Source organism: Pseudorasbora parva, chromosome 6 (genome assembly GCF_024679245.1).
Source record: "Pseudorasbora parva isolate DD20220531a chromosome 6, ASM2467924v1, whole genome shotgun sequence".
Classification (NCBI taxonomy): domain Eukaryota; kingdom Metazoa; phylum Chordata; class Actinopteri; order Cypriniformes; family Gobionidae; genus Pseudorasbora; species Pseudorasbora parva.
In genome coordinates, this window is record NC_090177.1 from 35,837,573 (window position 1) to 35,862,070 (window position 24,498).

The 24,498-nt window shown below is 39.2% G+C and overlaps 1 protein-coding gene across 5 annotated transcripts in view; it reads left to right on the forward strand.

Annotated features, from left to right (window-relative positions):
- The window catches only part of LOC137078947 (utrophin-like), a 303,830-nt gene that overhangs the window by 82,612 nt on the left and 196,720 nt on the right, over positions 1–24,498 (forward strand). For all 5 annotated transcript variants that reach the window (XM_067446798.1, XM_067446802.1, XM_067446800.1 and 2 more), the window contains 19 exons: positions 3,054–3,194; positions 3,273–3,386; positions 5,138–5,293; positions 5,432–5,602; positions 6,664–6,846; positions 7,487–7,621; positions 9,020–9,169; positions 9,273–9,434; positions 9,523–9,654; positions 10,519–10,692; positions 13,954–14,109; positions 14,408–14,578; positions 14,651–14,830; positions 17,442–17,570; positions 17,956–18,126; positions 18,229–18,405; positions 19,932–20,060; positions 22,588–22,827; positions 23,092–23,264. In XM_067446798.1, coding sequence (XP_067302899.1) covers positions 3,054–3,194; positions 3,273–3,386; positions 5,138–5,293; positions 5,432–5,602; positions 6,664–6,846; positions 7,487–7,621; positions 9,020–9,169; positions 9,273–9,434; positions 9,523–9,654; positions 10,519–10,692; positions 13,954–14,109; positions 14,408–14,578; positions 14,651–14,830; positions 17,442–17,570; positions 17,956–18,126; positions 18,229–18,405; positions 19,932–20,060; positions 22,588–22,827; positions 23,092–23,264 — 3,044 coding nt within the window. The remainder of the gene's footprint in view (positions 1–3,053; positions 3,195–3,272; positions 3,387–5,137; positions 5,294–5,431; positions 5,603–6,663; positions 6,847–7,486; positions 7,622–9,019; positions 9,170–9,272; positions 9,435–9,522; positions 9,655–10,518; positions 10,693–13,953; positions 14,110–14,407; positions 14,579–14,650; positions 14,831–17,441; positions 17,571–17,955; positions 18,127–18,228; positions 18,406–19,931; positions 20,061–22,587; positions 22,828–23,091; positions 23,265–24,498) is intronic.

A 24,498-nucleotide genomic window follows, 5' to 3' on the forward strand; every position in this document is an offset into this window, starting at 1 on the left:
TTGATTTAAATCACTGATTTGGCTCACGTGTGTTTGTTTTTTCCTCACCAAAGCCAGTTTTTTCCTCTCGTTCGCCTCTTGGCAAGGACTCTGCTTGTTAACTCTGTGTGTTAGTCTAACGCTGTGCCATTTGTTGGTTCTCTGTCTGGATCTCCACTTGACCCATGTGTACAGTCTCTTAGCTGACGTTTGCTTTAGATTTTTGGACTCGTTTCTTTCTGCAAGCGGACGAATGGTGGGAAGAAAGCCAACGACAAAGATGGCAAAACAAGCCAAAGAGAGCAAACGCAGGCTGCCATTTATGTAAAGTCATATAAATATTTACACTCTCCTTTGGTAGTCTCGGCCCTCGGCCAAGAGAGACGGGGCATGCGGCAGGCAGTGCCCACGTGGCAGAGCCCGTCTGCTTTTCTCTGGTGTCTGCACAGCTCTGACCACACCACACAAACAGACACAACCTGCTCCAGTTATGCAACGCCTGTCATATCTAAGAGCTGATTATGGACCGTGAGAACCAGAATCTCCCATTTTAGATGCAATTTCTTTCTGTGGGAGGGAGTGAAAGAGGGTGATCTTTAGAGGGTTTTCCTTTGACGCTTGAGTTGTGTCTCCACCTGCGGGTATGAATGAGGTATTGCACCCTGACACGCTGATAGCATGCAGAAATAGCACATGTTGCAGTGGTAAAACACAATTAAGAACTTGCAGGATGGGGTTTTCACTTTAAAAACAGTTTTGGGATTTTTTTTAATATATAATTAAATTGCTAATATTTGTAACATTTTCAACAACATTTCCAGTAAGCGTCAAAGTAATGACAGGTCATGCGTGTACTATACACATCAAACATAAGAGGTATATGGAGTTCTGATTTATTTTATTTAAAAACATGTAATTTCATTTAATTTTTTATTACTTTTTAATTTAATTTAATTTAATTTAATTTAATTATTTGAACTAATTTGATGCATGTTATTACTTATTACGATTTTTTTTCACTGATAAAATCCCCTTTTATTTTGAACTATATTTTCAATTATTACATTATTATTATATTTAAAAGTCATAAATGAATGCACAGATGCTTATATCTAATCAAAAAACATATTTTAATCAGCAGTGTATAGATTTTTGCAATGATATTTTATATTTAAGTAGAATTTTAATATTTGTAAATAATTTAAATTGGCTTTTATATTTACATTGTTAGTTTTTGGTTTCATTTCATTATATATATATATTTTTAGTAAACCGATTTATTTTAGTTTATTGCCACTGCAACATTTCTAATTTTCTAATTTCTATGAGCTTTCTAATTTTTTTTCTTCACTTAATAAAACTTTTTTTTAATATACTTTTTTTAAAGTTAACAATAACATTCCTGAATTTATGTTACAAATATGGACAATTATTATTATAACAATCATCATCTACTTTCTAGTATAATAACATTAAACTAATGACACATTTGCCTTGTATTTTAAAGTTGAACTGTCATGAACTGACTTTATTTTTTTATACTGTTGTCTGAGGTCAATTAATGACGTTCCTGTGTTTTTTACATTCAAAAACATCATAACTAATAAGTAATAGGCTATTTTCTGCACTCGTTTTGAGGCTCTCTCCTGAACGCTGGGTTTTGATGGGAGTGCCGCACTGGAGACTTGGAAGTAAAGTTGGTGATTGGATTGGAGAAGATTTGCATATTTAATGAGCTTCAGCTCCCCTGTCAGTTCACATGAGGGAGAATTGATTTGAATGCGGCTGGAATAATTCTCTGACAGGGCTCTCAAAATGTATTTATCAAATAAACTCAATGATTTCTCTCTCATCTACTCGTGATTGATTTTTTTCTAAATTACTTGGCCCGCCCGATCGGTGAATATAAGCTCGAACCACACACGCAGACACACTCGCACATGCTATTCAAACACATTTACGTTTTGGTAGCCCCTCTGGAAAACACATAACCCCGGGACGTTGGGCTTTGCGAGCCCCCTGGCCCATACATGTCTGAGTCTGGTCTTGCAATGAGCCAAAAGCGTGCTGGTATGATCTCTTAGACACGTCACGTGTCGTACACATAATCAATATGATCTGGAACAATGCTACTATTGCATATAAAAAATCTGTTTTACTCACATAAGTGTGTTGCACCATTCCTGTCGGATCCAATATAGAAGGCACAGCATTGTGTTTTAATCTCAGTATGTCTGCAAATCCAGCAACATCGACCTGAGACTTGTTTACAAGTGATTATCTTGCTATCTTCAGCGTGTTTATTGCTCGGTAACGCGATCAGTTTAGCTCCACGAGGCGGTGGGCGGGGCTACAGAAGCACCGTTTTCTGGGCATGGTGTCTATAAAAGCTTTTCTTTTACTAACAAGGAAGTTTTGTAACTTACAGGATATTCTTATATTACCATGAACTTTTATATATCAAAAGCTCAAGGGAAAGATGATTTCTCAATTCATCACCACTTTAAATCCAGCAGATATCTTTTTACTACCTAAGTCAGTTGACTGAACCAGTGAAATCATAACTTTGTGGAGTGCAGTAAGTGATGAGACAGGAGACAGAGATGCGTTGAGTCAGCTTTACTAACAGTTCAATATTATTCTCCAAACTGTACAGCGATCAATGTAAAAAACTGTTACACCACGTTAAACCGGAACTCCTCTCCCGGAAAACCCGCTCCCTTAAAGGGGCCGCGTCTGGGTGAATGTCTCATACCGTTTAACTTGTAGGTCATCAAAACTTTATGGTTTTGCAGAGATTCATTCTTAGGGCTGGCAGAGTCATTTTATAATGTTGTTTTATAGTGATTTTGAGCTATAACTATTTAAATATGATTATGTCTTTATAGGTCATTATGTACTATAATTATGACACATTTGCCTGTACTTTAAATCAGGCTAATATCTAGTTACTAGGTCATTTTTAATAAGTGTTAAAGTGTTATTGAGCTCTAATTATTTAAAGGCTCACTCTCTTGTGCGGAGAGTTAAAGCAGCAGAGGTTTGTGGGTAATGTAGTTTTGACCTGTTTCCAGGCTCTTCATGTGGAGATCGAGCAGCAGCGGCTGAAGGTGTCTGAGGCAGCGGAGCAGCAGCACTGGGCTGAACTCTCCACTGCCGCCCTGGACCAGCTTAGCATGCTGCAGTGCATTCTGGGTAGCATGAAGGACACACAGGTGAGACACTGATTCACTTGAATGTCTTGAACTTGCGTGGATGTTGTGTGCTTTAATGCTTGTGTTGATGATGATCAGGTGAAGAGCGAGGAGGTGAAGCGCTGGCTGGACACGGTTGAGGAGCTGCTGTCTCGGGACGCCAGCGGCTTCAGCCACAGGGACAAACTACAGGAAGAACTCAAACAGTGCAAGGTCAGAGGTCAACTCATTAATGCTGCTAGTTTTACATGCTTTCTAGTAGTGGTGGACTGATATATATATTTGCATATCACATATACTGATCTTGTACAAAAGTCCAATAGACAAGTTGATATTAAGTTACAATGTTTTAGCCACAATACTATTTTATGAAAATCAAAGCCACACCAGAACTGATGCACACCTTCAAGCGATTCGATTCAAATTAATCTGTTAAGACTTGCCGCCACCTACTGGTGGTTTTATTTTCATATTTATATATCAAACTTTTAAAGTTTAATTTGTACTGGTACATATTTTTAAATTCAAAAACTTACATTTAAAACATTCATTATACAACTACATTTAAACAAACATTATTTACCCATGAGCTGCATTAAACATGATGTAAATATGTCCAAATCCCACTTCAGATAGAGCTTCTGTGCCACTTCTACAGTGCAAAGATGACGGATCTTTTAATGCTCTTCTCATTTGATTGGAAACAGTCTGATTGTGTCTAATTGTTCTAACTGAATTTATTGTTTAAATTAACATTTAATTAAATTATTTCTATTTTAATTTAAGAAATTGACAGATGATGCATACGTTTAACAAGATTAGAAAACATTGCTCTTATAATGGTAAAAATGCCCCTGGACATTAATTTAAAGGGACAAATATCGTCCTGTAATTGGAAAGTTATAATTGGAATCTGTTTGATTGATTAGAAAGTGCTCCTAAATTTTTGACTGTACTCCTACATTTTTTAAATTACTATATTTTATAAATATAGTTTATAAGTGCTCCTCAAAAAAAAGTTAGTGTAGAGCCCTGTAGCATGAAGTAACAGTGATAAAAACATTTGTTACAGTATTTATTCATCTTGATTTATGATTTTATTTCAACTTTATTTGAACCTTAATAAAAATAAAATAAAATAAAAATAGTGTGTAATGTTGCTGTTTGAGCATAAACAACATCTGCAGAGTTACGACGCTCTAAGTTCAAAGCAAAGGGAGATATAAGTAATCGCTTTTTAAGGACTACAACAAACGACTAGTAGGGACTACACAAGCTTCCTCCCGGATTAGTGACATCACTAACCCTACAAAGTGCATAAGCCCCGCCTCCGAGATCACGCATGTTGAGAATTTATTGATTATCATTACAGAATATGCTAATCAATAACTTGACTATAGTTAACTCCACATCTGCTACATAAATTCACCAACCATCCATTCTAAATCGTCCTGTCTCATTCTACATGTTGTCACTTCTTGAGTTTCTCCATCGTTGTCTGACTCCGGTTTGAACATAAAAGGCTGAACAGTTTCATTGGCCCTCATTTATCAAAAGTGCGTACACCAAATTTCCAGCGTACACCTGGCGTACACCCAAACCCACGGTGACTTTGAGATTTATCAATATGGACGTTGGCGTACGGCACGCTCAAATCCTACGCCAGCTCAGGAGGTGGTGTACGCACGTTTGGAGTTAGTGCGAAAATGCGCAGAAAAAAACAACAACACCACAAAACGCCCTGACAAAGTGCTTCAGCAGAGAAGTGTTAATGAAACGTCAAAGTCTCGGTTCATGATTCCGGTTTGGAAAACTGAATGTTTTCGGTGCATCACTAGTTTCTAGCTGTTTGAAGCTGGTTTCGGATCAGCAGTGCTCGATTGAGCTGGTTTACTTAACATGGTTTAATCAGGTTGAGTTGAGTGGCAAGTTTCTGTTTAAGAGTGTCCACACTGTGTGTGCAGGAGTTGGTGAGCGAGATGGAGAGCGTGGACTCGTCTCTGAAGCAGATGGGGGAGAACGTGTCGGCCGTGCAGCAGAGCTCAGCACCGGCTCTGATCCGCTGGGGGCAGGAGGAGCTTGACGACTGTCAGAGACGCTGGGACGCGCTCCGTAAAGAGGTTCGAAAGGGGGGGCATGTTCAGTGTGGTTCAATGAGCAGTAACCCACTAACCCTGCTCGATTCTGCAACATGATCCTTCTTGGCTAAGTCACGTTGAGTGGGTGTCAATGTAAAACATGTTCAATCTCCATTGCAGTTGTTGAGGCGCGAGGAGCGCGTGAGTGAAGGTCAGGAGAAAGTGACGAATCTGAAGAAAGACGTGGCGGAGATGCGCGAGTGGATGATTCAAGTGGACGAGGAGTTTCTCATGAGAGACTTTGAGTACAAGAGCCCAGAGGAGCTGGAGGAGGCGCTGCAGGAGATGAAGGTGCTTATGGGGCTGTCCAAATACACACACTTGCGGCCTTTGGGCTTTACCACTTGTCTGCTTACATGAAGTATTTCCTGTTTTGATCCAAGTGTTCAAGTGGGTGTGAAGTGACCACAAGTGTGTGTACAAGTGTGACCGCAAGTGTTTACAGAGCTCTGCTTTGATTCTCAATTCTACATTGAATTTTAAAATCTTTTTTATGTGAAGGTATTATTATGTGGTGTGTATATATATATATATATATATATATATATATATATATATATATATATATATATATATATATATATATATATATATATATATATATATATATATATATATATATATATATATATATATATATAAAATATTTAAGTACTGGGTAATATTATAATATTATTAGTACTGCGTAAAACTACATGTACTTACTATTGGTTCGGGTTATGAATAGGGTTAGGTTGGGGGATTAGTTGCAACCGATGGCACAATTTAATAATTGTGGTGCTTCTAATAACTCATAACTTTTGTTATTGATATTAACTAAAATTATAATTTATTGTAATGTTTGTTAATGTGCATGTATGCAATTAAATTTGAGTACTATTTATATACTATTACAACATGTATTAATATTTTTAATTAATTTTTATTATTTAAAATTTCATTTTAATTTTAGCTTTGTGTTTTGACATTTTGTATCTGTTTTATTTAGATTGCTCAGTTGTAGTAATATTAGTACTTTTGAACTTGTTCTATCTCCATTTTTGTTTCTAATTTATATGATTTTCTTATAAAATATTTATACTTTATTTGATTTCAGCGTTATTTTAAATAACAGATATAATTAGAAAAAAGTTTTTATAAAGTTGTAACTTAAAACAAATTTTGAACAGTTTGTAAATGTCAAAATAGGTTTGTTAATGTATTATTTATTAAACAACTTTTTTTTTTTTTTTACCTGAAGCACGGAGTTAAGTTTTTTTGAGACATAGTCCTAGCTTGTTTTTTCACTCCGATATTTGTCTCTAAGATATTTGTGTAAATGTCCTATCTGTGTGTGTGCGCGCGTGTTTCAGAGGGCCAAAGAGGATGTGCTACAGAAGGAAGTGCGTGTGAAGATTCTGAAGGACAGTGTTAATGTGCTGATCAGTAAGACGCCCACTAGTGGTGGTGCTGACCTGAGCCCTGAGCTCACTGAGGTTCTGCAGAACTACCAGAAACTATGTGATCGCTTCAAGAGCAAGTGCCACACGCTTGAGGTACACACACACACACACACACACACACACACACACACACACACACACACACACACACATTTCACCCTCGCCTTGTAATACCTATGTCATACCCATGTCATTATACACATTTGTGTTCTGATATTTCAAACACACACACACACACACACACACACAGTCACAGACACACACACACACACACACACACACACACACACACACACACAGACGCACACACAGTCACAGACACACAGACACAGTCACAGACACACAGACACAGTCACAGACACACACACACACACACACACACACACACACACACACACACACACACACACACACACACACACACACACACTCATAATGTGAAGTCATACACATTCCTTCTGGGCATTTTTTTGTGCCATTTTCCCTCCAATGTAAAGCTGCAGACAAACACAAACAGTTTAATGTTCGTGGGACAATCGGAAACCTAATGTTCCATGATTTGACTTGTTGACCTCTAACATCTGGGATCCAACACACACACACACGTCACACACACGCATACCCACACAGGGTTTGGACAAAGCTGCTCAGGATGTCGTTTGATTTGTTCCTGTTGGGCTCTTTAGCTGTAGTGTGTGTGTTGGGAGTGTAATGTGTTTGTCCTGATGTTCAGGAGGTGTGGTCCTGCTGGATTGAGCTGCTGCAGTATTTGGATGTGGAGTCTGGCTGGTTGAACACACTGGAGGAGAAGGTTAACGCCACTGAGAATGTCCCAGAAAACACAGAGTCGATCAGCGAGGCTCTGGAGGTAACCGCTTTCATGTTGAAGGTGCAGTCACATTTACCATTGTTTCGCATAAGAATCCAACCGATTGGGAATTTAGCATGAAGACGAAAGACTTTCCAATGCAGATTTTGAAACTGTTCATGTTGACCAACAGAAAGCTGCTCGGTTTGAAAGTAACTTCTGTGTGAGCTGTGCTTCAAACATTACTACTCTATTGACCTACTGACTATTGCCCATAAATTTGGCCGCATCTTGAATACATTTTTTGATTGCGTCTGAATTGACTCACGTTTGTCGTTTTAAACCTATAAGACTTCCGTTCACCCTCGAATCACAAATGAACATGTTTTTTAAGGGTCATGAACTACATTGTTTTGTAGTTTTATTATGTTTCCTGAGTTGAACTTATAATGTTATTATCATAATTTAGAAATAAAAGGCATTTTTCCTACTCCAGTAATTGCAAAGGGAGGGTTATTTGATCGCGTTCTGACTGTACATGAATCATTACATATCAGAAAACATTGACATTTGAATTAACAAAGTTACTAACATGTTGTACTTACAATACTGTCGGCTTCATATCATACAGTAAAAGTCTGTTTGCAAAGCCTGCGCCTGATTTACCAAAGAATCAGTGAAATGTACAGAACGAACACATGATGTTCTACTGAGACATTCACACAGATCAAAGTAAATAAACACTCCCAGAATTAGGATCTTTGGAAGCTAAAGTTATTTATAATCCTTATCGCCCTTCCCTCCTCGTCATCTCACTAACACGCCAGTGGGTGGAACCAAAGACACGATGATACGCATTGATCTTCTTCTGCAAGAGCAGTCTCTTAAGTCATAATGTGACTAAATCCGAAACAAATCGTTTTCTCGGCTTGGTTTCAATAAAAGCTGTTTTTGGACTAACTAGGAAGTTTTGGTTTCTGAAACCTTACAGGATGTTTTTATAGTACAATGACCTCTTACTGACCTCAATTCGTGACCCCTTCAATGAAATCTGAGAATTCAAACCCTCTGAAACTTCAAACATTCATAAAGAGATTGTAAAACTAACCCATATGAATTGAGCAGCTCAATCAATTTCTTTTGAAGAGGTTCGATTGCTTTATATGATTAACAGATTTAGGCTTTTATTCAAAAATAAACACTGATCAGTGAACATGAACAAAAGCTTAACCGTACTTCCTTGACACATGAGAAGGAACCTCATTGGTTCTCACGCACGTGTCAAGCAATCACGCTACAGCTTCTGTTGGCCAAATTTCCAGAGAATCACTCTGAGATTCTTCTTGATCTTCATTCCTGTTTCGCAGTTGAACAAAAGTCTTATAGGTTTGGAATGACCTGAGGGTGAGTGATCAATGATTGTTGTGTGAAATAACACACAATGTGTGTCTCTTTCAGTCGGTGGAGTCGGTTTTGCGTCATCCGGGTGATAACAGGACTCAGATCCGAGAGCTGGCTCAGACTCTCATAGACGGAGGGATTCTGGATGAACTTATCAGCGAAAAGCTGGAGAATTTCAACTCGCGCTACGATGAACTGACTCACCTGGTGTGTTTGTTATGAACCGATCAAATGATTCCCAGAACACATTCACATTTACATTTGACTGTCAACTGCATTACACTCATATACTTGTGTGTGTGTGTTGCAGGCTGGTGCACGTCAGATGTCTCTGGAGCAGCAGTTGGGGACAATGAGAGAGAATGAGACGGCGTTACACACACTACAGACGTCCCTCACGCAGCTGGACCAAACACTCACATCTTACCTCACAGATCGCATCGACGCCTTCCAGCTGCCTCAGGAAGCTCAGGTATGGACACACAAACAACCAATGACAGATCTATTGTAAAACAACTTTGTGGTTAATTGGACTTCAACTTTAACAATGTTTTCTGCAGGACATTCAGTCTGAGATCGCAGCCCATGAGGCCACACTGGAAGATCTGAGGAGGAGGAATGTGGGTAACGTGCCTCAGGCTGTCCCAGAGGGCAAACCAGTGCGAGGAGGAACCCTACTGGACCAGTTACAGGTGAGGCTCAATACTGCCCCCACAGGACAGGAGGGGAACTTCACATGCTGTTTTCACTTTCCGAATTCGGAAAGGCATGGGAAATGAATAACACATTTCACGACACCCCTAAAGGGACATGATTAGGCTTGCTGCTGCAGTTAGTTACATTAGTATACATCAGATTTCACTTATTCTCATATTCCTTTTATACTCATTTCCCTTCCAAACAGAGGATTAAGCTTTTTTGATAAAGACTGCAATACACTACATGACATTTGCCTAGATTTTTGTCTCTTTTTTTCCAAGTTTCTTTTCTTTTTTTTTGTGACTTTTTTTTGAGTCAACTCTAATTGCAACTGCAATTTTTTTTTGTGTAGTGCATGATGGGCTTTAGACTTAGTCTTATTGAGATTTATACATCACCTGAAAGCTGAATAAATAAGCTTTCCATTGAGGTATGTTAGGATAGGACAATATTTGGCTGAAAATCTGGAATCTGAGGGTGCAACACAATCTAAATCTTGAGAAAATCGCCTCAAAAGTTTTGTCAATTGAAGTTCCTAGCCACGCATATTACTACTACTACTACTACTACTAATAATAATAATTTTTTTTATATATCCACGGTAGGAAATTTTCAAAATATCTTCATGGAAATGATCTTCACTTAATATCCTAATGATTTTTGGCATAAACATCAATAGTTTCGACTAATACAATGCCACAACTATACCCTCATGACTGGTTTTGTGGTCCAGTGTCATATTTGTTTAGTGCATTATATTATGTTGATTCCTATTTTTTCCAAATCTGCTCAGATTTTAGTAATTGTGTGGTGCATTCCAGCCTTAAGGTGTGTCTTGTTTGACTCTGTCTGTTTAGCGGAAGCTCCGTGAGATTAGTACGAAATACCAGCTGTTCCAGAAACCGGCCAACTTTGAGCAGCGAATGCTGGACTGCAAGAGGATTCTGGAAAGTGCTAAAGCTGAACTTCACATCCTCGACCTGAAAGACACTCAACCGGAGGAGATACAGACCCACCTGACCGGATGCATGGTGAGAAAACACACCAGTGTTATTTTAGTTAGAGTGTGTGTGTGTGTGTGTGTGTGTGTGTGTGTGTGTGTGTGTGTGTGTGTGTGTGTGTGTGTGTGTGTGTGTGTGTGTGTGTGTATAGAAATCACGACTGTGTAGCACTAAAATCTGTTCAGAAATAATTGAATCATCTGTTTAATATGCAAATGATGTGGAACTTGATACAAAAAATAGACACCTGCTTTCAAACGCTCCCGTGTGTGTATGTGTGTAAGCACTCGGGTGAAGAAAGTTGATCATTGTTGCCAATTACAGACGTATATGTTGAGCACGTGAACACAATGGCCAGTCGGAGGTGTTTAAGAATCCATTTAACAGCGCTTGGCTTGCATTTAAAAATACTTGGATGATGATGACGTATACAGATAAAATGTCTTGTAGGTGTACAATGATAAATAGAGACTCCTGTCTCCTTCAGACATTTGCTTAACAGGTTTTATTGTCTTGTAATTGAACACTCATTGACGCATTTCATTTACTTCATCTGTTTCTCATTAACTGTGAATAACTTCATTGAAGCTCTTGTCACCCCGCACTCACATACCAGCGATGTTTAACGATTTCTGAATTGGTACTTCAGGTGGTGATCTGTTGTACTTTTCCTGAATGAAAGTTGATCTGTATACTTTGAAGTTGATGTGGCTTAGCTAACAACTGGATATTTCACACAAACATTGGATGAAATAGTATTTTAATGAACTTTCTGAGGATACGTTTCCATATTATTGTTTTTAAGGGTTCTGCACATAGCGCTGAGACCCTATTGTAATTGTGTTACGATATTGGTATTGTAAAAAAGTTTCCCAAGGATCAGCATTCTCCTCTAAAACCGATCGAGCAGACCAAACCATAAGTCGTAGAGACAGCATGCTAGAGGGAAATGCTGGTATTGTCACATTTTTAATATTTTTTTTTGATACAAATTCTAGTCTGAAGAAATCTGCCGGCCCTCGTGGTTATTAGTCATTTTTTAATGATAAATCTGTGCAGAGGAATTGTCCCTGATTTGGTGCTCTATATTTCAGAGGTCTTCTTTAGATTCCAAAGTAGTCCCAGCTATTTGAAAAAAAAAGTCTCATTATTCCTGTGGCAAAAACTGCTCGTCCCTCTGAGAATAATGATTTTAGACCAATTGCTCTCATGTCAGTAGTGATGAAGTGTTTTGAGACGTGTATAGTGTCAATGATCAGAGCAGATGGTAATAGCCAATTAGATCCACTTCAGTTCGCTTATAGGAAAGGTAGAGGACCGGGTGACGCTATCAATGGTTGATGCATTTGGTTTTAAATCACCTGGAGGATTCAGATGCTTCTGCTCGACTGCTTTTTATTGATTTTAGTTCAGCTTTTAATACTATCTAACCATATGTTTCATCTAAAAAATGAAAGCGGTTGGGCGTGAATCCCGCAGTCAGCTCAGAGAGTCAGAGTAAACGATAGTCTGTCTCAAGTGAAATGCTATGGTACTGGTCTCTTTTTAATGCTGTATACTAAGGAGTGCTCAAATAGGCACCTACAGAGGCAGTATTCTGATTATGTAGCTATTCTAAGCTTATTGAAAAAGCAAGACTTCTTATATTTATGTAGTATTCTCTTCTTATGTCTTCTTTTATTTCTGAGATAAAGTCATTTGTTGATTGGTGGGATGCTAATTTCCTCAAAGTGAACACACTACTACTATTGGATACATCTAACTGATGCTATCTAATTCAGTCACTGACTGTAGTACATGGCAGTAGCTTTCAGCCAGGAGATGATGTCGTCAGGTGGCGTACTTTCACGGGATGTTTCGACCCTGAACCACAACACCCCCCAGTTGGCGGATCGGCAGTGGTGGCCAGTCACTGCCCACCTCCTCCTGGCCCCCAGCTCAACTCCTCCCTCCTACTCCAGAGCCAGCAAGACGCTCTTTCTGCTGCCTCACCCAACCTACGAACAGCTACCTTCCTTTCCCTACCTGCCAAACCCAGAGCTGTGAGTGTTTTCCACACAGACTGTGCTGGGAAACCCCTACACCCGACCTCAACCGGGAATAGCCAGGTCTGCCACCCTTTGGCCCTACACTGCTCAACGAGGTCCTGGTACTTGGTGGCTTTCCGCTCGTAGGCCTCCTCACACCCGTCTTCCCATGGAACCGTCAGTTCAATCAAGATTAGCTTCCTTGCCTCCTCCGACCATAAGACCATGTCTGGCCTCAGCTGTGTTTGCACAACCTGGGGGAAGACTATTTTCCTTCCCAGGTCCACCCTCAAAATCTTTTTTTAAATGTATTATTATTATTTTTTTTGAGTCTGTCAAAACAAAATACATAACAGTACTATTTTTACAATTTATGGTGGATTTGCTTGACTGCCATGACAATCGCTAAATGGGGAGTGATACATGGAGATCAAAGGTCAAAGGGGATGATGTATATATGTACTAGCCACTTTACAGTTGTATATATTATATATCAATTGTAAAGTTTTTAAAAGGCATCTGATATAATACTGCAATGTAGTGTTGTCAAAAAATAAATAAAAAAATGTTGATACATATATTGATTCTGAAATATCTGAAACACTTCCAATACACAATAGGTACACGTTGTCTCATATACGTCTACATATACTTTTTTTTCATAAAACAACTGTTATTATACTTCCATTGAAAAAGGAGACTCCAAAAAAAAAGCGCGCTCTCTCTCTCTCTCTCTCTCTCTCTCTCTCTCTCTCTCTCTCTCTCTCTCTCTCTCTCTCTCTCTCTCTCTCTCTCTCTCTCTCTCTCTCTCTCCCTCTCTCCCTCCCTCCAGGATGAATATTGTTTGTGTTACAGGGCTTGAATTTCGCCGTGGGTTGTGCATTTTCACACATTTTATTAATACCTGCAGATTTAGAGCTCACGCCCCAAATGTGCACAGACAAAGCTGGCTCACAACACTAAATGTAGCTCTTTTTCGCTCCTTATTGTGCTTAAACAGTCAAATACACACAGAATAATGTCAAAATGCCGGTCTTAGCGAGTATTCATGTAAACACAGTCAGTTAAACAGTTTTTGTTTAAAAAGATACATTTCGTCTTTTATTATTTTCATCTAGGTTTATATATTTTTATTTAATATTTTATGCAATCACAAAAAACTATTTTTAGTTTTGCTAGAGCAAAACTGAAATGTGCACACACACTTCATCATGGACTTTCACACTGCCTGTGCTTTATAAGTGTGTTGTTTTTTTCAACGCAGAAACTGTATAAGATCTTGAGCGAGGTCAAACTGGAGGTGGAGACAGTGATTAAAACGGGAAGACAGATCGTACAGAAACAGCAGACGGAAAATCCTAAAGGAATGGACGAACAGCTCACCGCCCTCAAATTACTCTACAATGAGCTGGGAGCACAGGTGCATGCACATTTTACACGCACACGCACACGCACACGCACACGCACACGCACACACGCACACATGCACACATGCACACACACACACACACACACACACACACACACACACACACACCCAAATGCAGCATGTGCAGGTTTTTCTTCTTTTACATTTTTCTATTGCAACTTAAGGTTTTAGATTTGAACAAGAAATGGTCCTCTGTTTTTCCATGAATGTAAGCCATTATGGAAGTAAAATGAGTTTTTGTTGACTTCAGTGTAATTTTAATTTGCCATAAATCTGTCTGTGTTATTAGGTGACTGAGGGGAAACAGGATTTGGAGAAGGCTTTGTCTCTGTCTCAGCGGCTGCAGAAGGACAGCGCCGCCCTGCAGGCCTGGATGAGCCACACCGAGGCTCAGCTCAAAGAGAAGCTCAACACTGGAGACATGCCGGCTGATATCGACACGGAGATCACATGGGCCAACGTGAGTGTGTTTGATAGGCACTCACAGAGTCTGGCCACAGACTGTGTGTGTTAAAAGAGTGTTTTCCTGTAGGGCTTGTTGAAGGAGTCTGAGCATAAGAAGAGCGATCTGTCCGTGGTCATGGAGAACAGCGCCGCCCTGCAGGCGTTAGTGGAGGGCAGTGAAGCTCAGCTGGAGGATCAGCTGTTTGAGCTGAATGAGGATCGGGAACGTGTGCACACACTGATCGAGGACTGGCTCAGTGCTGTTCTGGTGAGTGTGTTTGAGCATTGTTTTCAGAAGAATAACCACATGTGCGCGCACACATTTGAATGCTTTTATTTGGTTCTGAAAGACTTTACAAAAAAAAAACAAGATCCAAAATACTCTGGGAAGAGTCAGTGGCAAGGTGACAGGTCTACAATTCATGGCACACATACTTTTACATGTCCTTCCATTTATAATATAATCCCTTTATCCTGGCCTAGTGTTCTTACAGTGGTGGAAAAGTCTGTGTTTATACCCACTGGGTGATTGGGCACAGGGTTGCGAATAGTCCAGCTTTGATTGTAAATCCTGCCGGTCTGGAGCGTCTCTTTAAACGCGCTCTTTACTACTGATATAAGGCACATTTTCAAAAGAAGTAGCCACAAGTCAGCCATGTCAAAATACACTTCCTTGCATTAACGCTGGCTGTTATAATGAGTTTTGCTGTTGGAAAATCTTGCAGGTGTACACACACACACACACACACACACACACACACAGTAAATGATGGGGGAAGACCTTCATAAATATTAATTTGTATGCAAATTCAATTCATATGGGAAGTTTTAGTCATTAGCCGTCTGTTTGGGAGAATTTAATTAACATTAAAGTTGTACTGAATTGTCACTTATACGCATAATAATATATTATAATAATATATAATATTATAATATACAATTCTTCTTTTTTTATTCTTAAAAGTTAGAATCAAATACATCAATACTGGATAAAAAAATATTTTTATTTTGTTTTAAAGGTGTCCTACAATGAGTTGAAACAATATGTTAAATTGTTCTCTGATATCTACATAGAGGGTATGTGGATTATTCAAGGGCTAAAATTGTCCAGATACAGTTTTACAGGTCCATTTACAACCCTATAAACTGTACCTAGGATGTAATGCTCTGTTTTTGCCTTATTTGGAAGAGTCATGAATATTAATGTTGAGCTCTGCTCTGATTGGCTTATTTCAGCAGCTCACAGCAGTTCAGTGAAGCGGCTCGTGAGTCCTGACCGTCCTGACACAACACAGACTGACTGAATGACACTTTAAGAAGAACATCTCAAATGGAGATTGATAAAATGCAGCTTACTTGTTTATTGGTGTTTTCAGATCATCCGCACTCGAGAGAGAGCGAGCTTGCGTGTTTGCGGTTGCACCATACTACAATATTTTTACAAAATGAATAGCCTTGTCAAATGTCGTTTTAACTTATATGGTGGAAAGGTGACGTTTGCTAGAAGGATCGAGTGAACGATCTAAGCAAAGTATCTACGGTTGTATTTTGTAATACAAAATAATATTACACTTTGTCATTAGACACACTATTTAGTTTGGTATGGTACTTGGTGTTTCCTATTGTTACTGTACTAGCATCTTGCGTTATCTAGACAATGCGGTCTCTCTAAGAAACTTTCAATTAATTCAGAAATTGTATAAACAGTCAATAAGTGGATAAATCGCTACTTACTGCTTGCAGGAATACAGTTGCCCCTTTCTTCAGTTTTAGACGCTGAGCGAAGCTGGCTTGAAATGGGCCGAACAAACAAACTATCTTGAATTAAATTGTTGTGGTATCGGATTATAAACATCAACCATGACTTTTGACATTTTTTATCTGTGGGAAGGGTAGAAAAGTCTCTGAAACAGCCTGAACATGAAGTGTGTCCATGCGAGCAGCTTGTTTTGGTGATTCGCTCCATTTCCGCCTGAAAATGCACATGTTTGGACAGATGCAAATGTTGGGGGCGTGCATATTAATGATCCCCAACGCTTGCGTCACTGTTGGCCTTATGTTGAGAAGCACTTTTTTTTCCGTGGAGTTTTGGATTCACGAGATTTACATAAGAAGGAGGAGGCAATGGTGTTTGAGTCTCACAGTATGTGATGTCCATGTACCGAACTCTTATTATTTCACCGTGGCAAGGTTAATTCAATTTTTCATTCTAGGGCACCTTTAAATAGTATATATGTTGCAGTATGTTTATTATAGTAATTATAATAATAATAGTAATATTTATTAGAATTATTGTCTTTTTTCTAATTTTGAAAGTGGAATTAAATGCATTAATAACGAATGGACAACATTTAAATGTTTATATTTTGTTTTATATTATGTTAAAATAGGTTACAATGTAGTAAAACAATATTACAATTATTATTATTAATAAAAATAATCTTACCTTTTTTTTTTTACCCATTTTTAAATGATGAATTAAATGTATAATTACTTGATACAAATTTGGAAAAATCTAGCAATGATGCATTTAATTCATCATGTAATTCATCATATAACAACATATATAATATTTAGAACATGAAATAAAAATGTTGTTCATCCACTATTGATGCATTTAATTAATCTTTTAAGAATAAAAAATAATATTAATAAGAATTATTAATAAGAATTATGTATTATATGTAGTAAATTAAATTTAGGCAAATTAATTGTATTTAACTGCAAAATGATGAGTAAATAAAATTGTTTTAATCTGTTTTACCTATTGTGTTGTATTGCAAATTTACTTTAGCTAGAGATGCTGTAACGTGTGTGTGTGTGTGTGTGTGTGTGTGTGTGTGTGTGTGTGTGTGTGTGTGTGTGTGTGTGTGTTGTAGAATCACAGGCGCGAGGTGGAGATGTTTGATGAGAATTTGGCTCACATCAGCACATGGCTCTATCAGACTGAGATCCGATTGGATGAGATGGAGAAGAAGCCTGCAGCCGAGAAAGAGAGAATGACGAAGGTGAAAGCACATACACAGACTCGGCTTATTTGTGTCTTTTGGGTGAAACTTAATTTTCAGATATGATGAAATATAATAAAATATAAATAAGCTGGATATAATGTAGGTCAGTCTTGATTTAATACTTTTCATCTGCCGCGTGATTACACCCTCAGCAAAGAAAATGTTTCAGAGGCAGAGCAAGTAATTACACGTTAATTAAAGATCACAGTGTGTATACCACGGTTTACATGATTACTCACTTGTAGTTGTGTGTGTAATCTCCAGTTGCCCAGTTGTCCAGAAAAGTGAATGTGGCCTTTGACATGTATTAGCAGACACATTAGTGTCAGTTTGTAATTGTGGTGTCATGTTGTTGTTAAACCTGTCTCTGTGTCTCTGATAGGCTGTGTTGTGTGAGTTGGAGGGGATGATTGTGCGTGTGGACAGTGCTCGTGATCAGGCAGTGATATTGATGACCAGCAGGGGGCCTGCATGCAGAGAGCTGGTGGAGCCCAAACTGGCCGACCTCAACCGCAACTTCCACAAGGTGGCGCAGCACATCAACTCAGCTCAGGTGAGATGCGGCTGGCTCGACCGAGGTATGGACGGAGACTGTTCAGCTGCGCCGCAGGACAGGCACTCATTAGCGAGTACTAAGTGTGTGCATTTTGTTCAGGTGTCTGTTGGTCTGGAGGTCAGACAGGATGCGGTGCAGCCACAGCTAGAGGTGGTAGATGGGAGCGCTGCTCCTCTTCTCTCCTCCTCACAGCTGCAGCTGTTTGAATCAGACGTACAAGCTACTATCAGAGCACTGGAGCAACAGGAAACAACACACACACCTGATGACGAGAGGGTAACACGCATCATATACACACACACCTGATTTAACCCTCTGGTGTCTGAGGTGCTTTCTGAGATCCTGGAGATGTTTTCATTAATAACATTTTCATGGGTAAAGTCTGTTTACTCTGTATTCAGCACAAAATATGAGAGCAGCATGCATGTACAAGTTTCTAGTTGTGATAAAATTATGTTATGGCGTGGTTAGTGGAAAGAGGTCACTTAAATAAGACTATAAAACACATATTGAATATTTGTTTGCAATACTTTTGAGAACCGGATCTTGTAGCCTAGAATTCTTGCTTCAATGAAAAACACAGAATACCTTGGTAGCAAAGTCAGAGACATAAAACAAACAAAAACAAATTAAATATATGAGAAATTAAATACATCTATTTGTATTACATTATTTGTATTGGTTTAGGAGTCAATTTGACCCAAATAGGTGTATGTTCAAAATTAGCTGCAACATAATTATAAAAAAAAAAAAAAAAAATACATTTAAAAAAAATTAAAACTATTAGGGGTTTTATTTTTTTTATTTTTTTTTGAGAATGTTAAACTCCACTAGATAAAGAAACAATTCAGGACATTGAATTAATAGAGTCTTCAGTTTCAAGTAAAATCTGAGTCTTATATTTAGTTAGTTCTCATGTTTTGTGTTTGACAAGCTACAATAATGTTTTCTGGTTTTCAGTTTTTTACCTGACTCTTTGCCATTTTTGGCAAATTGCTTAGAAACCAATTGTGGGGTCAGTATGATGGCAACACAAAAAAACGTGAACTTTTTATGCACATTTATGAAACAAAATGAAAATTATTCACAAAATCTAAAGTAGCAAGTAGTAGAGCCAGTGTTTCAAGCTGTTACAAAATCAAATAAGGGCCAACTGTATGTTAATGGTGCTGTATGTCAGTTCATAAAAATCTGTACTAGAGCATAAAAGTATCATAATGTGTTTGCAGATAGAGTTCACATGCTTGTTTCTCTGAAAGCAATTCTATAGCCAGTTGTTTTACTGTGCATTCCGTGTCATAACGTCTGTGTTTATTTTGGTCTGTGTAACGCACGTTGTCAGTTTACCCAATAGTATTTCGACACCGCGGGTTGCCAGTTCGTGGAAAACACAGCGATTGCTGCCATGGAATCCAGCAAACACAGTGTCAGAGATCGCAGATTCTACCCGACCTAAAAAGCCTCGGCATCCATCTTAAAATCTCTGAACTGAAGCACCATAAAACGCGGATAAATCAAATTGTAGTGTGTAAGTCTCCTCGTCTTCCGTTGTCAGTTGCGCTCGTTCCTGTTACGTGTCCTAAAAACTGGCAAACCACGTGAGCGTGGAGTCTGAGGAGGAGGGGGCAGGGCAAACATTATTTTGAATTTTGACTGCAGTACCCATTTCAACCACCACAAACTTTGTGGTTCTTCCTGCGAACTGCACCTTTAAACATCAGCTCCAATAACACCAAATGTCTACATAAACAGATATATAAAACATCATGTGTTTGTCCTGAGTTCTTGTGTCTGTGTTTTAGTTGGATGAGGAAAAAGCACATGTTGAGGAGGTGCTGAGGAGAGGAGAGGAGGTGCTGCTATCTGTTCCTGATGAGGAGAGAAGGGAGGACATCCGCAGGAGACTCCTTCTGCTCCAGACACGCTACAAGGTCATTTCATGCACTCTTAACATGTCAGCCACGTAAGGCCAGCTCTGGATTTCAAGCCACTTTCACAGAAGCTACCCGTTAAATTGCGGTATCAAACTTTCTGGAAACTGATTTCGGTTTATTGCACAAAAAGCTTCAATGCAGACATATCAGCAAAATAATTTTGAAAGATGTCAGTTCTCCAAATTTAAGGCTATGTTGCAACATTATTTTCTGATGTGTTACGGCTTTTGTATGTCTAGGTTACATTATGTTACAGTTATCTTCGGTTTGTGTTAAAGCTTCATTACAAAATTATGGTTGCGTTACAGTTTTGTTACAGCTATGTTTATGACTGCATTCTGACTATTATGATTATATTATTTATGGCTGTGTTAAAATAGCACAGGTCTTGTTACAAAAGTGTTTACAGCTGTTATGGCTTTGTAACAGTTGTGTATTGGTTGTGTTTCAACATTTTTTACAGCTGTTACTGTGCTTTGGCTGTGCTAAGACTATTATAACATTGTTTTTGACTCTGTTATGGCTTTGGCACTGCTGTGTTTATGGCTGTGCAACAGAAAGGTTATGGCTATGTTTACTGTTACAGTTTTATTACAACAGTATTTTTTTGGCTGTTATGGCTATGTGTATCAGCAGCTCCTATAGCTCTTGATGGCTTGGTAATGCACCGCAAGTTTTATGCACACAAACAGGGCTGTTGGTTGTCCACTATCAAGAATGTCATTTATTGTCTGCATGGCAACACGTTAAATACATTTATTTACTACACAGATTGAGGCTGTTGTGTGTAAAACTTGCGTTGCATTACCAAGCCATCAGCAGCTATAGAAGCTGCTGGTACAAAAGTAAAAACTGCAAGCGACATGCGTTCCCTACCCCAAGCCTACTGACTCTATGCAGAGTCCTGCACGGGTCCATTTTTGGAGACCCGCCCCCGCCCGTACCCGCAAGGTTTAGCACCAGATCCGACCCGTGACCCGTGAAAATTTCAAAATTAAATCCGTACCCGCCCAGACCCGTTAATATTTGGCCCGTTACCCGACCCGTGCCCGCGATAAATCACACACGCTAAAACATTCAAATTAAAATGCTTTATTTTTTTATCCTACACCTCTCTCAACATCAACAGCGTCATGAATGGGCTAATGAAACAGGCAAAAGTGCCTTTAAAGACTCATTGTCAACAATTTCATATAGCTACTCCACTCACCAGCTTTACTTTTACTTCATCCATTGCTACTCCTGCAACGCTCGCTCCTTCTGCGCTACGAGAGGCATCAACAAAAGTTTCAATGTCGCAGTGGTGGTGACGTGATGGGTCAAATGGTATATCATTGTTGCGTGTATGTGTAATGGTAATTTGGACATAGAAATTGTAATAGCCTACAATATGTTGGATGGGGGAAGAAGGAGGCGGGAACCAGCGAACATTTAAAAGACTTTAACCAAACAAAACGAAAGTAACGTGAGTAGCCCTTCATGGACATCTCCCATGCGCACACGCATAATAAAACATAAACACAACTCAACGTCAAATCCAGGTCTGGTGATCTCTCGTCCTTATATGCTTCCGAGCTCCCTCAGAGGACTCGAGACCGGTGTGGCTCGCAGGTGACGCTCATTCACAATCACGCCCTGGTCTCTCTCTCTCTTGCTCTCGCGTTCACTTTGCCACAGAAATATTGCACATATTTTTCATCCGCCCATCCGCGCTACTACCCGCCCGCACAGAGTTAATTATCCGCCCGCATCCCCGCCCGTGAATTTTATAAATGTCATAATCCACCCGTTTTAGCCACTTTTATGCGGGTACCCGCGGATACCCGCGGGTACCCGACCCGTTGCAGGACTCTGCTCTATGTGTAAAAAGAACCCATTTAAAAACCCTCTGTGCACATACTGCCCTCATCTGGTGACAGCCCGAAAATACATTCACATTAACATTGGCTCCTACACTATGTTTACAGAAATGTTATATGTTGTGCCGATATATGTTGATTTTTAATGATCTGTTGATATGTTGACATTTTCAGCTTGATAAGAACATTTGACCGATATATTGAAGTCGATGGATAATCATGTATTATTTCACTCAGCTGAGATGCATCGGATGAGCGCTGTTCAATTGCTTAAGATATGATTGTAATCAATTCGAAAAGGAAAATACAGTCAAATGCAAGTCTGTTAAATAGGCTAGGTAAAATTATATCATAATTGTGTAATTGACATGGGGCTAAATCGATTATGGGATTTCACATATAGAGAATTATGTTGTTTATATTGTTTGTGTGTATTATTTAAGGCTATGCTTATGACTGCGTTACAAATTACAACACCATATTTACAGCTGCATTACAGCAACATTACAGCTAATTTGCTGATATGTCTACATCAAAGCTTATTCACAAAATGCTTTTTATAATGTTAGCAAGGGCTGAATGTGTGAAAGCACCAAATGCATCACGCTAATATACATATATTCACTATATTCTCTCTCTTTCTCTCGCTCTCTGTTTCTCTGCAGGAGCTTCATATCATCAGAACTCAGACAGTTATGTTGGAGTCATCGTCTTCTCCTCCGCAGAGATCAGAGTCATCCCTCTCTCCTCAGGATGAAGGGAGTGCATCCGTCTCCCCGTCTGACTATCTGCTGGACATTAATAAGGTTCTGCTGGCTATGGCCGACAACGAGCTGCTCCTGAACTCCTCAGAGCTCAGCGGGGGACTCTTTGAGGATTTCTCCAGCCAGGAGGACACGCTCAGGGTTAGACACAGAATAATATGCTTAGACACAACCGCTTCCTCCATCACCATGAGGTCCAAATATTAGTATATTAGTACAAGTGCTGGGGAAGCTACTTTGAAACTAGCTAGCCAAGCTGCAATCTACTTGTAAAGTAATCAAGCTTACACTTTTAACCGTAATAACTCCCTGTTCACGAGCAGTCTTGATATAGAGGCAAAACTGACTGGAGCAATGGATGTTTTCAGTGGTTCTGTATCGACTTTTCCGTGTCTTTGTTTCTAGAGTATTAAGGAGAGCTTGGAGCGGTTGAGTGAGCAGGTTGAAGTGATTAATGAGCGCCAGCCTGATGTGATTCTGGAAGCTTCCAGACAGGAAATGGCACAGATATCTGATGCCCTGACACAACTGAACTCTGAGTGGGACAGAATCAACCGCATGTACAGCCAGAGGAAAGGGTGAGTCCGGAATGACTCTGCATTTCCCCATAATTCTCTATCTATGCTAGCAGTTTTCCTGCATCTCCCCATTATGGCCCAAAATCACAGTGAAGTGAACCCGATAAAAACAGCTTTTGTATTTAATTTGTGTTGTACATGAATGCAATTACTAGCCTGGATGCCAGCCGAACTCAGCCCCCCTCACAATATTTGAACTCAGGCAGTTCGGTCTGGACTTGATCCATAGAGGAGTGATTATGCCTGAACAGAAACTGTTCAGACCAATGAAATCATCAGGGCGGGCCTTAGACAGTGATAGACAGATGATAAACAGTAATGTAATCATCCACGTCATCAAAGGCGCTTGGATTTAATTTGTTTAAATCCTAAACGGAGAGCTTTTTTTTTTAAATATGCGTTCACCTTCACTATTTCTCTCTGAAATGATAATCATGTTGGTAAGTAACAGTGTTTTCTTAAAAGCTAATTTAAAAAAAAAAAAAAAGTATAACACCGGCAAAGATCGCTTATTCCAGCATGCGTGCAGACGGGGTTGCCAAGTTTTTACAACAAAACCCGTCAACTATTAGCCCTAAACAATAGCTTCTCCAGAAAAAAATGGTGTATGGGGCGTAACGTGTGTTATTTTAACATAGTTGTCTGCTAAAATTCCCATTCATTGGTCTATACATCAAAAACATTCAACAAAACAAAAAAAAATTCAGACTTGGCAACACAGTGCAGTTGAGTTCTGTTGACATTTTACAACTAATGTTATGAGTCGCTTCGTTGCTCTGATTGGTTGTAGGTCATAATTACAGCCCAATGGAGCATCAGACTCCATAGGTATGACCACGTCAGGCTATGCAATTACATGAAACCAATGATGAATATAATTTTAAACGTTTCTAGTTGTGAGGGAGGTGATTATTCCTTCTTAATTTGAATTTAGTGGATGTGTGTGGGTGTTGGTTGCAGCGGGTTAGATAGCGTTAGGATTCCAGCTTATATTTCCAAATTTTCTCCTTATTCCAGATAGATTTCCTAATGTTATTTTTCCCATTCGTAACATGCTAATGGAGGAGCCCAGGGGAGGATGCAACCATGCATTCAGAATCGGGGGCGGCAAATGTAATAATTTTAAAACCCATAACAGTCAACGACCTAATCTGAATTTTGTTGGGAGGGGGAGGGTTTTCCTCCTCAATATCTGTGGAGGCTTCGGCTTTGAGTCTAGGAGAATGTGCTGATG